This window comes from Corvus hawaiiensis, chromosome 3 (genome assembly GCF_020740725.1).
Source record: "Corvus hawaiiensis isolate bCorHaw1 chromosome 3, bCorHaw1.pri.cur, whole genome shotgun sequence".
NCBI classification, from domain to species: Eukaryota; Metazoa; Chordata; class Aves; order Passeriformes; family Corvidae; genus Corvus; species Corvus hawaiiensis.
This window is the reverse complement of record NC_063215.1, coordinates 50,581,189-50,592,462: the sequence shown is the minus strand read 5'-3', so window position 1 is coordinate 50,592,462 and position 11,274 is coordinate 50,581,189. Positions and strand designations below refer to the sequence as shown.

Genomic DNA, 11,274 nt, shown 5'->3' with positions numbered 1-11,274 from the left:
AAGGCAGCTGAATGCCATTTCTGCCAGAAATTGGAGATTTATTTGATGCAGCTGGTGATTTGCAGCTTGAGGTTAAACAGCACCTGCAAACTCGCCCGGAAGCCTTCACCGTGATTCCAGAAGTCCCGTCACATCGGCGGCATCACCATGATGGATGTGCAGAACAGGAGTCGTCAAGGCTGACGATATTGGGAGCTACCTTGCTTTGGGGGTTACCTGCAAGGGTGAATTTAAGACTGTCGAGGGTTAAACAACAGCAGACCCTGATGGGTACTTGGTACACAGAGTAGTTTTAAGGTGCATCAGGTTCCTGGCCCCATGGCTGGCATTTTTCCCACAGATACGTATTATAAGCCCAGGGTTTCCAGAAAACTTTTACCATGGACATAAAAAGAATAATTTTCAAGTGAGCAAACTGGAATTCTAAGTTGATTCTTAGGTAAGATGACTCATTTTAGCAAGCACGGTTTGACTCTTCAAGTGTACCGACTCATAGATTTGTCTGTAATCACAAATTCATTTGAAAGCTGCGCCTTCACTACCAATCCATTACATGCTTCAAAGAGCAGAGGAGTAAAGGGAAATACACCAAATCACTTAAAATACTACAGCTGTAGTACTATAGATTAATTTATGCTAACAGCGTGATAGTCTCTTAGTCTATTGGCAGGCTGACTTCACAGTGACAGATACAGTTAGTATTTCCACTCAGTATTTTGAATTATATACTATTAAGAAAAATACAGGGCAAATAATAACCAGGACAAAATCAGAAACCATGAAGCTTAATTTAAAAATTAGGTGTACAAGAAATTAAAATAATTTTATGGCTCACTCTTAACTACAAATATTGCATCATTTTATAATAGTACTGTAAAACAATAGAAGAAATTGAAATAATTCACATAGACTAAAGACAGCAGTTTTTTGTCATTTGGATCCAGAAATCAGCATAGGGGTTTTTTATCAAAGCTTTCAGGTACACAAATCAGTTGCATGTGTTCCAGATTACAGTGTTCCCTCTTAAATAAAAAAACACAAATATTTTTTAAAATTAAATCAGAAGTTGTGTTACTACTAGAGGTACTTTTTTTCCTAAGGACTTCACATAAACAGTGCAGTTCCATTACCCTTTATTAGGTTTGCATGGCCAGATTTTGGTAGCAGGGGCACTACAAGGGTGCCTTCTGTAAGAAGCTGCCAGAAGCTTCCCCTGTGTCCTGCAGAGCCAATGCCAGCCAGCTCCAAGACAGACCCACCAGTGGCCAAGACTGAGCACCATCAGCAATGGTGGCAGCACATCTGGGATAATAGATTTAAGAAGAGAGGAAAAGAGCCTGAGCAATAGAAACTGCAGTCAGAGTGAGAATGTGTGAGAGCAACAGCTCTGCAGACACCAAGTTTGGTGAAGGAGGTGCTGCAGGCTCTGGAGCAGAGATTCCCCTGCACCCCGTGGTGCGAGCCATGGAGGTACCTGGTGGAACAGATCCACCTGGAGCCCATGCTGAAGCAGATGGATGGCTGTAGGAGACTGTGACCCCACTGGGGGCCTGTGCTGGAGCAGACTCTTGGCAAGACCTGTGGGCAGAGGAGCCCACACAGAAACAGGTTTGCTGGCAGGACTTGTGGCCCTGCAGGGGACCTACCCTTGAACAGGTGGGTCCTGAAGGGCTGCACCCCATGGAAGGGGCCCACACTGGAGCAGTTCATAAAGAACTACAGCTTCTGGAAAGGACCCACACTGGAGAAGTCGGTGGAGGGCTGTCTCCTGGAAGGAGGTACCCCATGCTGGAGCAGGGGGAGAGTGTGAGGAGCCCTCCCTCCAAGGAGGAAGGGGCAGTAAAGACAATGTGTGATGAACTGACTGCAACCCCCATTCACTCACACAGCCCCTTGTGTCACTGGAGGAGACGAGAGAAAATTTGTGAGTGGAACTAAGCCCAGGAAGGAGAAAGGTGGTGGGGAAAGGTACTTTAAGATTTGGGTTTGGTTCTCATTATCCCACTCTGATTTCATTGGTAATAAAGTAATTTCTCCAAGTGGAGTCTGTTTTGCCCTTGACAGTAATTGCTGAGTGATCTCTCCCTATCCTTCTATTCTCTCTCCCCTATCCAGATGAAGAGAGGAATGACAGAGCAGCTCTGGCTCCTGCATTTTCTAGTTAAATGTACTAAATAATTATATTTTTCCATTTCAAGCACCTGGGGTAATTTATTAGTAGCAGATAGCATCCTATCATGTAGCATATGGCTCTGGAGCCCACATGTATACATGTACATAGCAAGGCAACACAGGAAAGATTAAAAAAATTATGGTATGCATTTCCCTCCACCTTAGAGTTAGAAACATCTGTGTGTTAAGGGATGAGTATATCCCATCATACCAAACTGATTTAACAGAAAAACATCATTAAGCCTTCTTTCACAAAATTCAGTAGATTTTAGTCACAGAAATATTCATGGACCCAGTATATGTATAAATTACAAGTTTACAGAGGCAAAGCAAACTCTTCTGCACAGACTGAGATTTTTCCCACCCTCATTTGCTATTTGTACAGAAGGCAAACACACAAACACCTTAGAGATTTTGAAATACTTCCAGAAAGGAAACTGACCTTGCTATTGCTTTCAGCCAGAATACAATTCAACTCAGCTTGCCATATGTCAAGTGTTTGTTCATGCAGCTGCTATATGTTATACACCTCCACCATGTGCCTCAGTGGGGATTTTAATCTCTTTATCAGAATTGAAAGTTCTCTCATCATTGTATCTAAATTCAGCCTTTGAAGATAAAAATTCCCCACGTGTTTCCTATGTGCTACTGTAGCCCCAGACTTAACCAGTAGTTAGCTCAGTGTAGTTTACTTATATGATACAAAAAAAAGTGGAAGAGGAGAAATAAGTCATTTCTGCTAGCTGTCACTAAGGAAAAGCTGGATAGCTGCCCTTGCTCTATACAGAATGGACCAATTCATAGAATCCAATCAAGGTCTACCTATTAAAGATCCTTTTAACGGAAAGAAAAAAAACCATAAAAAAGCATCTGCAAATAACTTTCTCAGTACATACTTATCCTTTAGCACAACTATTAGAAAGCAGAGAGCTGAAGCTTGAAATAGCCCACCCTAATCTAGGCATAGATCACAATATCCCACAGGAGTCAAAATGCCACCAGTAAAGGCATCTCTAAGCATGTGCTAAAGGGCTACATTAACAAGATGCACTTGCTCACATACTTTCTCTATCAATGTAATACTGTATTAGAAAGTTCCAGAGCAGCTCAGGTCTGATACAGAGCTAGACAGGTTCCTGCTTTCCTGCAAAGTATTGTGGGGGCTTGGATCTTCAGAGCTGTGTTATGATCCCAGCACCTTCATCAATCCTTAGATATTTTCCATTTGCACGCTCCTTGAGTGCCCAGTCATGGAGGAGGCTGTAATCATAGTGTTCCTCATCCACTCGTTTTAGAAAGGCCAGTCCAGAAATGGCTTGCCACTCCCTGAGAGATGGGATACGAATTTCCTTTACATTCTCACTTCCTGGGACAAAGCCAAAGAACTTCTTCACATGCTGCATGGCATAGAGCCTGGAGTGCTGCTCTGTCGCCTCATCAAAGAGCTCCTGCTCATTGTGGACATAGCTGCTCCAGTATCTGAAATGTAGAAAGCTGAGTGGGGAGAAACAGCTTGCCAGGCAGTAGGAAAGGAACACGGTGATGACTACCACAGCAATCAAAAGCCAGCCAGCCACCTTACAGAAAGAAAAAAAAGGAAAATAACTGTTAGAGCTGAAAATACTCAGAGTGGTAACTTCTGAGCACCAAAAAATCTGTAATATGATCTTTACTTGCTTTTCCTAAATAATAGCATTAACAAGGTATAAGCCTGGAAAGTATCTGTCATCACCAAACCCAGTCCATAGTGGAGGCAGCTGTGTGGTATAAAATCACCTGTTCCTGCCAAGTTTAAGGAAGTTCTGGGTTTTGGGTATATTGCTTTCCCAGCTATTATTGTAAGAAGATAAGCCATCTAATTCCTAGACTGTATAAGCTTATAGCCTGTTTAAAACCAATTTTCTCTAAGTAACAACTTAATGCTCCCCCTATTATTTATCCAGTATGCAAAACTTTAGAATTGAGTCTGATCTAAAACCCAAGATTTTACATGGGTTCACATAAAACTCTCACAGCCTGGCCTCTTAGTCACATGTTTCTTCTGCTTTAATGAAGAAACTTTATACCCTCCCTGGCTCTAGAGCTTCCATTTATCTTACTTAATAATACTTTTTAGGATACTACACAAGGAAGAGTACATCTTCTGGTAGCAGGTAACAAATGGGACAAGCAGAAGTAGTGGTTTATATACACCTAAAGTTCAGTTCCACTTGAAATAAAAAGTGGGCTTCAAAACACAGAGAGATTTAGCACTCAAGACAGAGGACACTGATCTTGTTTTATCCTAAGGCTTTGCCTGTTGAATTAGCTCCCTCTCTCATCATCAGGTTCACAGGCAACAGAAGCAACACGAGTTACTCACTTGTGACTGGTATCGGAGGAGGAGAATCACTTCATCTCTCACCCGGGTCAGCTCTGGAGGAACCAGCTGACTGCAGGGAAACATAGCCAGTATCCTTCTGCGTTCACTAGCAGTAACATTGGGAGCAGCTCCATAGTAATACACAGGGACATACTCACTCACAGCACAGATATAATATGAGCCATTTATCAGGGTGACAGCAAGCCATGTGACTGGAGCAACCAGTGCCCTCCCAGTGATGCTGCACAAGACAAAGCACACCAGTTTGCATTTCAGCAACCGGTTTGATGAAGTCACTTTCTCAAAATGAGACCTTTTGCCCATAACCAGCCTCCAAGTCTGGTTGTTCAGGGCATAGCCAACAATCAGAAGGATCAGTGCAGGCACTCCTAGGAAAGCTAGCCCATAGATAAGGTTCTGTCCAACATGACAGGGACAGCTGAATGTGAAGAAAGAGAAGAGTTGCTGCCCACCAATTGTCAAGATTGCAATTATTGCATTGGCGATAACAACCTCCTTGCCCTTTAGAAAAGTTAACCACTTTGGAAGGAAAGTCATTTTAGACCCTATACTTTACCAGATTCTTTTGCTTTAAGTTGACACTAGCTTTTAGTTATATCTAACTAGTGTTAATGGCAGAGCAGAATAAGCACCAACAGCTTGAAAAGCATACCACCAGACACAACCCCCAAAAACCCCCCCTTGCTAGTCTTTCTCCTCCCACTACTTTTCAGTGGCTTCTATGCTAGCTTTAAGTATGCTTGCAGACATCCACTGATGTGTTTTAATTGATTCAGTAATTTATCTCAGCTGTCCTGGAAAATCGAGCTTTTAGGCTGTTGTGAGCTCTGCCAGCTCCTTGCTAATTGTCTGAAATAAACAATAAATTCCCCCTACCTTTTGGATGACATGCAGTGCTATCAAACTGATGGCTAACCTGCCAAGGTTAATTGCCAAGCTGCTGTTTGCTAATCAACAGTAATTAGCAGAAACATGGCATGAGACTAGGAAAAAAAAAAAGAGCCTTCCAGCTATTCTTCATAAAAGATCATCCAAACAAATCCTTGGCAAATTGACTGATTTTTTTAAAAAATGAAGTATTTTAAATGCTTGTGCTCTAAAATAAACTTAGAAAATATTCCGTAAGTTGCACAATGTTTGGAATCCCAGTGCTGTTTGCATTTGATGTCAGTTCTGGGGCAATTCATTCTCCAAACACTGGAGTCTGAGATGTAGTTAGCTGCTGGACCATGAGGATTTTAGCGTTTCACCTCTAGGTGGCAAGAAGCTGGCATGTCTCTTATCCTGATGGTGCTGAACGTTTCCTTTGGAAAGTTGGGTGGGGTCTTTTGTTTGAGGTTTTTTGTTTGGGTTTTTTTTGGTTTGGTTTTTGTTTGGTTTTTTTTGATAATATACATATATATATAATCTGCTAATCACTTCACAAAATGTCAAGCCAGATGGTATTTATTTATATAGTGTGCTTGTGATTACAAGTTTTAAGATTTTCTGCAAGTATAGCCAGTCCCATTCCATGGACAGAGATAGAAAATTTTCAATTAAGCGTTTCCAAAGCTAGCTTCTGGTTATTGGGATATGTGACCTGGACTCTGAGCATCTCTCACAAATCAAGCTTTAAGCAGGGGCCTGAAAAGCTGAAAACATTTCACTCCTGATGAATTTCTCTGGACCACACTTTTTCTATGGCCACACTATCCAGTAGTTCTGTGCATTGCATAACCTAGGCTGATCTGAATATGCAAATACTTGTCTTTAAGTACTGAAAAGTCTGACTGTCTGTCATATAAACATTCTTACCAAGAACAGAAAAAAAAAGTTAGCCAGAAAGTTTTTGGGGAAAATTGTCTTCCCATTACAGATGTCTATCTCCAGCATGTGTGAATTTGGTTGTGTGATATAATAGTGTCCGTCTGCGTAGCCTCTTCTCTCCCCTTGCTGAGAGGGTTGCTAATAATAAGTTTCATCTCAAACAGTGGTTTTAGCACCCATGGTGTCTGCTTGGATGGCAGAGACACTCGCTCAGCTGTTGTACACAGGGGTAGCATGTTATGCATGTCTCGCTGTTCACTAGGCAGGACCCTGTTTCTCCAGTGCACTTTTAGGGTGGACATCTGCATGTCTCGTCCCCAGCCACCATCTGAGAAAGAGGTCTTTGCTGGTAACTGGCTCTCAAACAATGTGACACTGTTCCACAAAATTAAAAGCAGTAGAGAAACATGAAACATCCAGCAGCACTTTGTCGCAGCTTTTCTGGAACTTGTTGTTAAGTTCTTAGTTGTTTGGACAGAGTAATAGCACAATGAAATCCCAGATCTGTCTGAATATTGCCATTTTATACCTTCATTTTATTTCAGTATCACAGGATTTTCAATAATTTTTTTCAGTACTAGTGACATTATATTTTGAAAAAAAAAAAAAGTGAAATAAACCTATCAGGCTATTACAAAATTATTTTATAAGAGTCTTCCATTATGCCTCAGTTCATTTTAAAATCTGTGATTGATTCCTTCTGAGATTTCTTTGGGAACCTGTGTCTTATTTTGTTTATAAGGGAGGAAGGCTTTCCCAAGCATCACTTGTTTACTCAAGAAACACATTAGATGTGAAACTGGTGTCCAACACTGAAATATTAATAGTCAGCCTGAGGCTGTTGAATGAGGCAATTTTTACAATCAATACAACAACTTTGTACTTATGCATTTTCACTTCTTTGGCATTTGCTTTCATGCTCTGCCGTAAATGATCCTGCTGGGTCATCCTATTATGGGACAAATTACAGGGTTGGATCCAATTAAGAGCTTGGGTGGCACATCAAACCTTTAAGTACTTGCCTTTGCAGAGGAACCCAGGTCCTGAGATAGACATTTAGGCTCTTTATTGAATTCCCAGGAAGAGTGAGGACTGGATGCAATCCAAAATACCACTACCTGAGGTGGCAGCCGGCTGGCCTGTGAGGCAAAAAGATGCTTATAGCTGACATCTGAGGCAAATAGGATGCATGAACAAACCTTAGTCATGGTTTTGCTTTTCATATTGCAGAGCTCTGTAAGCTTGAACTCACTGCCAGTAACCTCACTTATGAGAAAAAGAGATTTTATTTTTTTTTAAGGAATGCAAATCATTTGTCATTTCTTTTAAAACATGGTTATTGGAAGACATATTTCACCTTCCCATACACAGCAAACAGTTTTATTCTCCGGTTTGCTTTTTATTGAAATAAAGCAACCATGGCAGAATGGAGAGATTGGTTTCAGCTCTCTTCTCCACCTGATCTAGTAAAAACTCACTCACTCATCTCTTTCTTCCAAAAGCTGTTATTATTAGTGATGTGATGTGACTATGCTGCAAAGAATCTGTGTTCTCCAGCTTTCCTGCCATAGTTCTACCAGTTGTGCTTAGTTTCCCCACTGAGAGGATTTTGATATTTTTTGGATCAGAAAAAGACCAGGATTTTGTTATTTAATGCCCAGGGAAAGGTAAGGACAAAGAGGGAAGTGATCTTCTGTTTTCCATCTGAAGTTTGGAGGATGAGACTGAATCCTGGTCTCTCTGGTCCTGCACACGTGTTTTCATCACTCAACAGTCAAAAGGCCAATATTCTGTGGCTCTTCTAACTGCATTTTGAGTTCTAGTTTGCATGGATGTCAAGCCTACCTGTGCATGTTGGAAAGCATGCTATGAAAGGACCTTCATGCCAGATTTCCTGTGGGAGCAGAGGGGAGCACTGCCTGTGTCCTGTGATCTGCCAGATCACCAGTTGCATTCAGGTTGCAAAGTCATTTTCATGGTCACTTTGGCCTGGTTAGGGGAGAAGTTCCTCTCCCTGTAATCAGAACAAGCACTGATGAAAAACATAATAAGCTTTGTGTTAATGGATGAACAGAAACCTGTTAATGATTTTTTTTAAAACTTACATATTTCACTTCAGAATTCAGCTGTGCTTTATAGGCAAATTTATGAGATTTCAGGTCCCTGCAGAGAGCAGAAAGGAGGCACTCAAATCTCAAAAAACCCTCTTGAGAAACATAACCTAACCAAGGAAGTTTCAGCAGGTCAAACTGAGAGTGCTTCCCAGGCAGGGCACTACAGCAAAGTGACAGCAATTGCATTGCTTTATTTGGAAGCATGGTCAAAGAGCAGCCACCCTATGAGAAAGCTGTGTTCAAGTTCTCTTTTGAGCTTGAAGCCCTCAACACCTACCTTCTTGTGATTTGAAAGAATTCAATTTTCTGTTAGAGAAAATTTAATGCAAGGCCTATCCATCTGGAAAAAGGAGAGCAAACAAAAGCTTGACCCTGTATTTTACTAATTTGGACACTCACCTTTTGTGGTTAATGCATTCTTGTTTTGGCTCAAAGAACTTTTTCACTTTTTTTTTAGGCTTTCTAATTAGTCAATATCTAATTTATTATTTACTTCTATATTACACTCTGCTCTGGGATATTCATGTTTGTGAGAATCGTTAGGCTACCAAAGAAATCATGTACTTACCTCTACAGGTATCAGTTTTCCCATAATAGCCAGTCCACTGCAAGAGACAGGGTGTTGGTGCACACTTTTGTTTGTGCTTTTGAGCTTTGGGATATATTTTGTGGAGTTTTTATTGGTGTTATGGGAATGAAGAGAACTGGTGTAGTCTAATGCTCAAGCAGTGTGTCAGACTGACCTTCTTGGGGCTAAAGACTAAATTTCTCTCCTGAAAAACATGACAGAAAGGGAGGTGTGGGGTGATGCTAACTTTCTCACTATTCCAATTGCCTTGGATTACTTCTAAGAAGTATATGTTCAGGATTAAAACAGGTGCCAGATATGTGCCCACCTCTATTCTTTTCGCAGGGCTTCAAGACAGCCCACCAAGGACTTGTTTCCTTCACTGGAGCCATTGAACTCCCAGTTTATTTGGACACATCACGTCAGCTTCATTTTCTCAATCATGTGCAAACCTTTCAAAATGTAGTCCATTCTACTCAATGCATAGCAATATATGTATGAATTTACTCGTGTACACGTGGGCACATATGTATTTTTCAAAGGATGTTGATGTGTCCTTACTATGCATTGCTCTGTCTGGTGTGCAGGGTTCCTTCATGATTATGGTATTAATAATGCAGGCTGAAGTAATTCATCCACGTATTCTGAACCGGATAAATAAAATTGTGCTCATTTATGGGTAGCCTTAAGTGCTTTGCGATGGGTTCACTGGAGTTAAATTACACTAATGATAATCTTTTACAGTTTGGTTTTTTTTTAAATGTAATGCAGTACACTTTCTTGTGGAATATGGGATTACTCTTGCAATGTGAGGCATGTTTGGTGCTTGTCTCCAGTTGGAGACAATCAGAGAAACAAACCTATCTCAGACTCAATTTAGAAATGCAATTAACTATCTAGAGAATTGTCATGCCTGGCTTTTAAAATTTGTTTAAATTTAGATATGGAAAGTACCTACAAGAGTTTAACTTACAAAATGGAACAAGACTTTACAGGGCCAGAAGAGCACCTGCAAAAAAAAAAAAAAAAAAAAAAAGGAAGAGGTATTGCATTGTAAAATTGTCAATACCAGTTCATTCTGTGTAAAATAAAAGCTGTTAGGATGACTAAGCTTTGCACAGAAAAAGCTGAAAATCCTTTTATCTGTCCCATTTTTCCTTGTTGAATTGTGTCATAACTTTACCATTTTTTAAAGTAAATTAATCTTCCTAATCCTAAGTTAATCACATCTGAATGCTTTCTGGGTATCTGCAGTAGTAAATATCTGTAATTTTACTCTAGCACTGGATCTATTAGTTAAAGGAAATTTAATAACAGCATGTCGTTCAGAGGAGACCATATATTTTTACTTGCTTTCCTGAGAGGACTCAGTGGAAATGTATATGAAGGTAAGTCCTATAAGGACTGATAACTACCTAATTAATTTCTAAATTCATCAGTGACCATAGTCAAAACTCATTGCAAATCTAAGCTACCACATAGGCCAAATTTACCACAGGGGAAAACAGACGAACTAAGCCTGGATGTTCATAGGAGGATATTAAGAAATAGGGGCTATAACAGGTTAAGAATGATAGAATACCCCCAGGAACATTGTTAATGAAAGTGCCATTTGCACAAGCTGGCAGCTGTAGCAGGTACAGAGTTTATTCCTCTGGAAGGCTGAGTTCTCTCGATCTGTCCTGGCAGCTTTACACAAACGTGGTGGTAGCAGTGCCTTAAAAGCCACACTTACCCTGCTCGGACAGATGTTAACTCACCAGACTACAGCAGTCGGACTGGCAGAAGACTACAGCTTTTTTAGATTGAAAACAATCAATTTTTAATTACCTTGTGCAGCAGTATCTTGCAATTATGTTGTTATTCTTCAGAGAGGATGTTTTTGTTAGCTCTCCAAACACCAAAGTCTGATACAAACAACAGAATAATTTTGCTGTCCCTAAAAACTTAATACCTGTGAATCTCTTGGGGCTGTTCTATTTGACTTCCCATGTCTGTTAGCTGTGTATTTGATTACAAAACATTCCTATGGACAGAGTGGTTATTTATGTTGTGGACAGTGGCAGATCTGTTGCCAGTCAAATTCCTCCCAAAGGGTTTGGTGCACGCAGAGAATAGGAGGAGCATCAGCAGCATTACAGACTGCAGCAAACACATCTCATGCAAAAGACAGAAGAGCAGAGAGGAGAAAACTTAAGAGAAGAGAAAGAGGAAATACAGTGATTGAG

At 40.6% G+C, this 11,274-nt stretch overlaps 1 protein-coding gene across 1 annotated transcript; it reads right to left on the bottom strand.

The window, feature by feature from the left end:
- Positions 1 to 213: 213 nt before the first annotated feature.
- Positions 214 to 11,186, bottom strand: CALHM4 (calcium homeostasis modulator family member 4). The gene is made up of 3 exons (XM_048297333.1): positions 8,210 to 11,186; positions 4,535 to 7,503; positions 214 to 3,749 (listed from the first exon to the last, which is right to left on the bottom strand). Exons 2-3 carry the CDS (start codon positions 5,090 to 5,092, stop codon positions 3,345 to 3,347), a joined length of 963 nt encoding a protein of 320 aa, XP_048153290.1. The 5' UTR covers positions 5,093 to 7,503; positions 8,210 to 11,186; the 3' UTR covers positions 214 to 3,344.
- Between the last annotated feature and the right edge of the window lie 88 nt (positions 11,187 to 11,274).

What these genes read in the sequence shown, in the direction of transcription:
- CALHM4 (XM_048297333.1), bottom strand. Translation starts at nt 5,092, where the DNA reads ATGACTTTCCTTCCAAAGTGGTTAACTTTTCTAAAGGGCAAGGAGGTT. An exon ending in TCCTCCGATACCAGTCACAA is followed by an intron (nt 3,750 to 4,534) that starts GTGAGTAACTCG and finishes TCTTTCTGTAAG; the next exon opens with GTGGCTGGCTGGCTTTTGAT.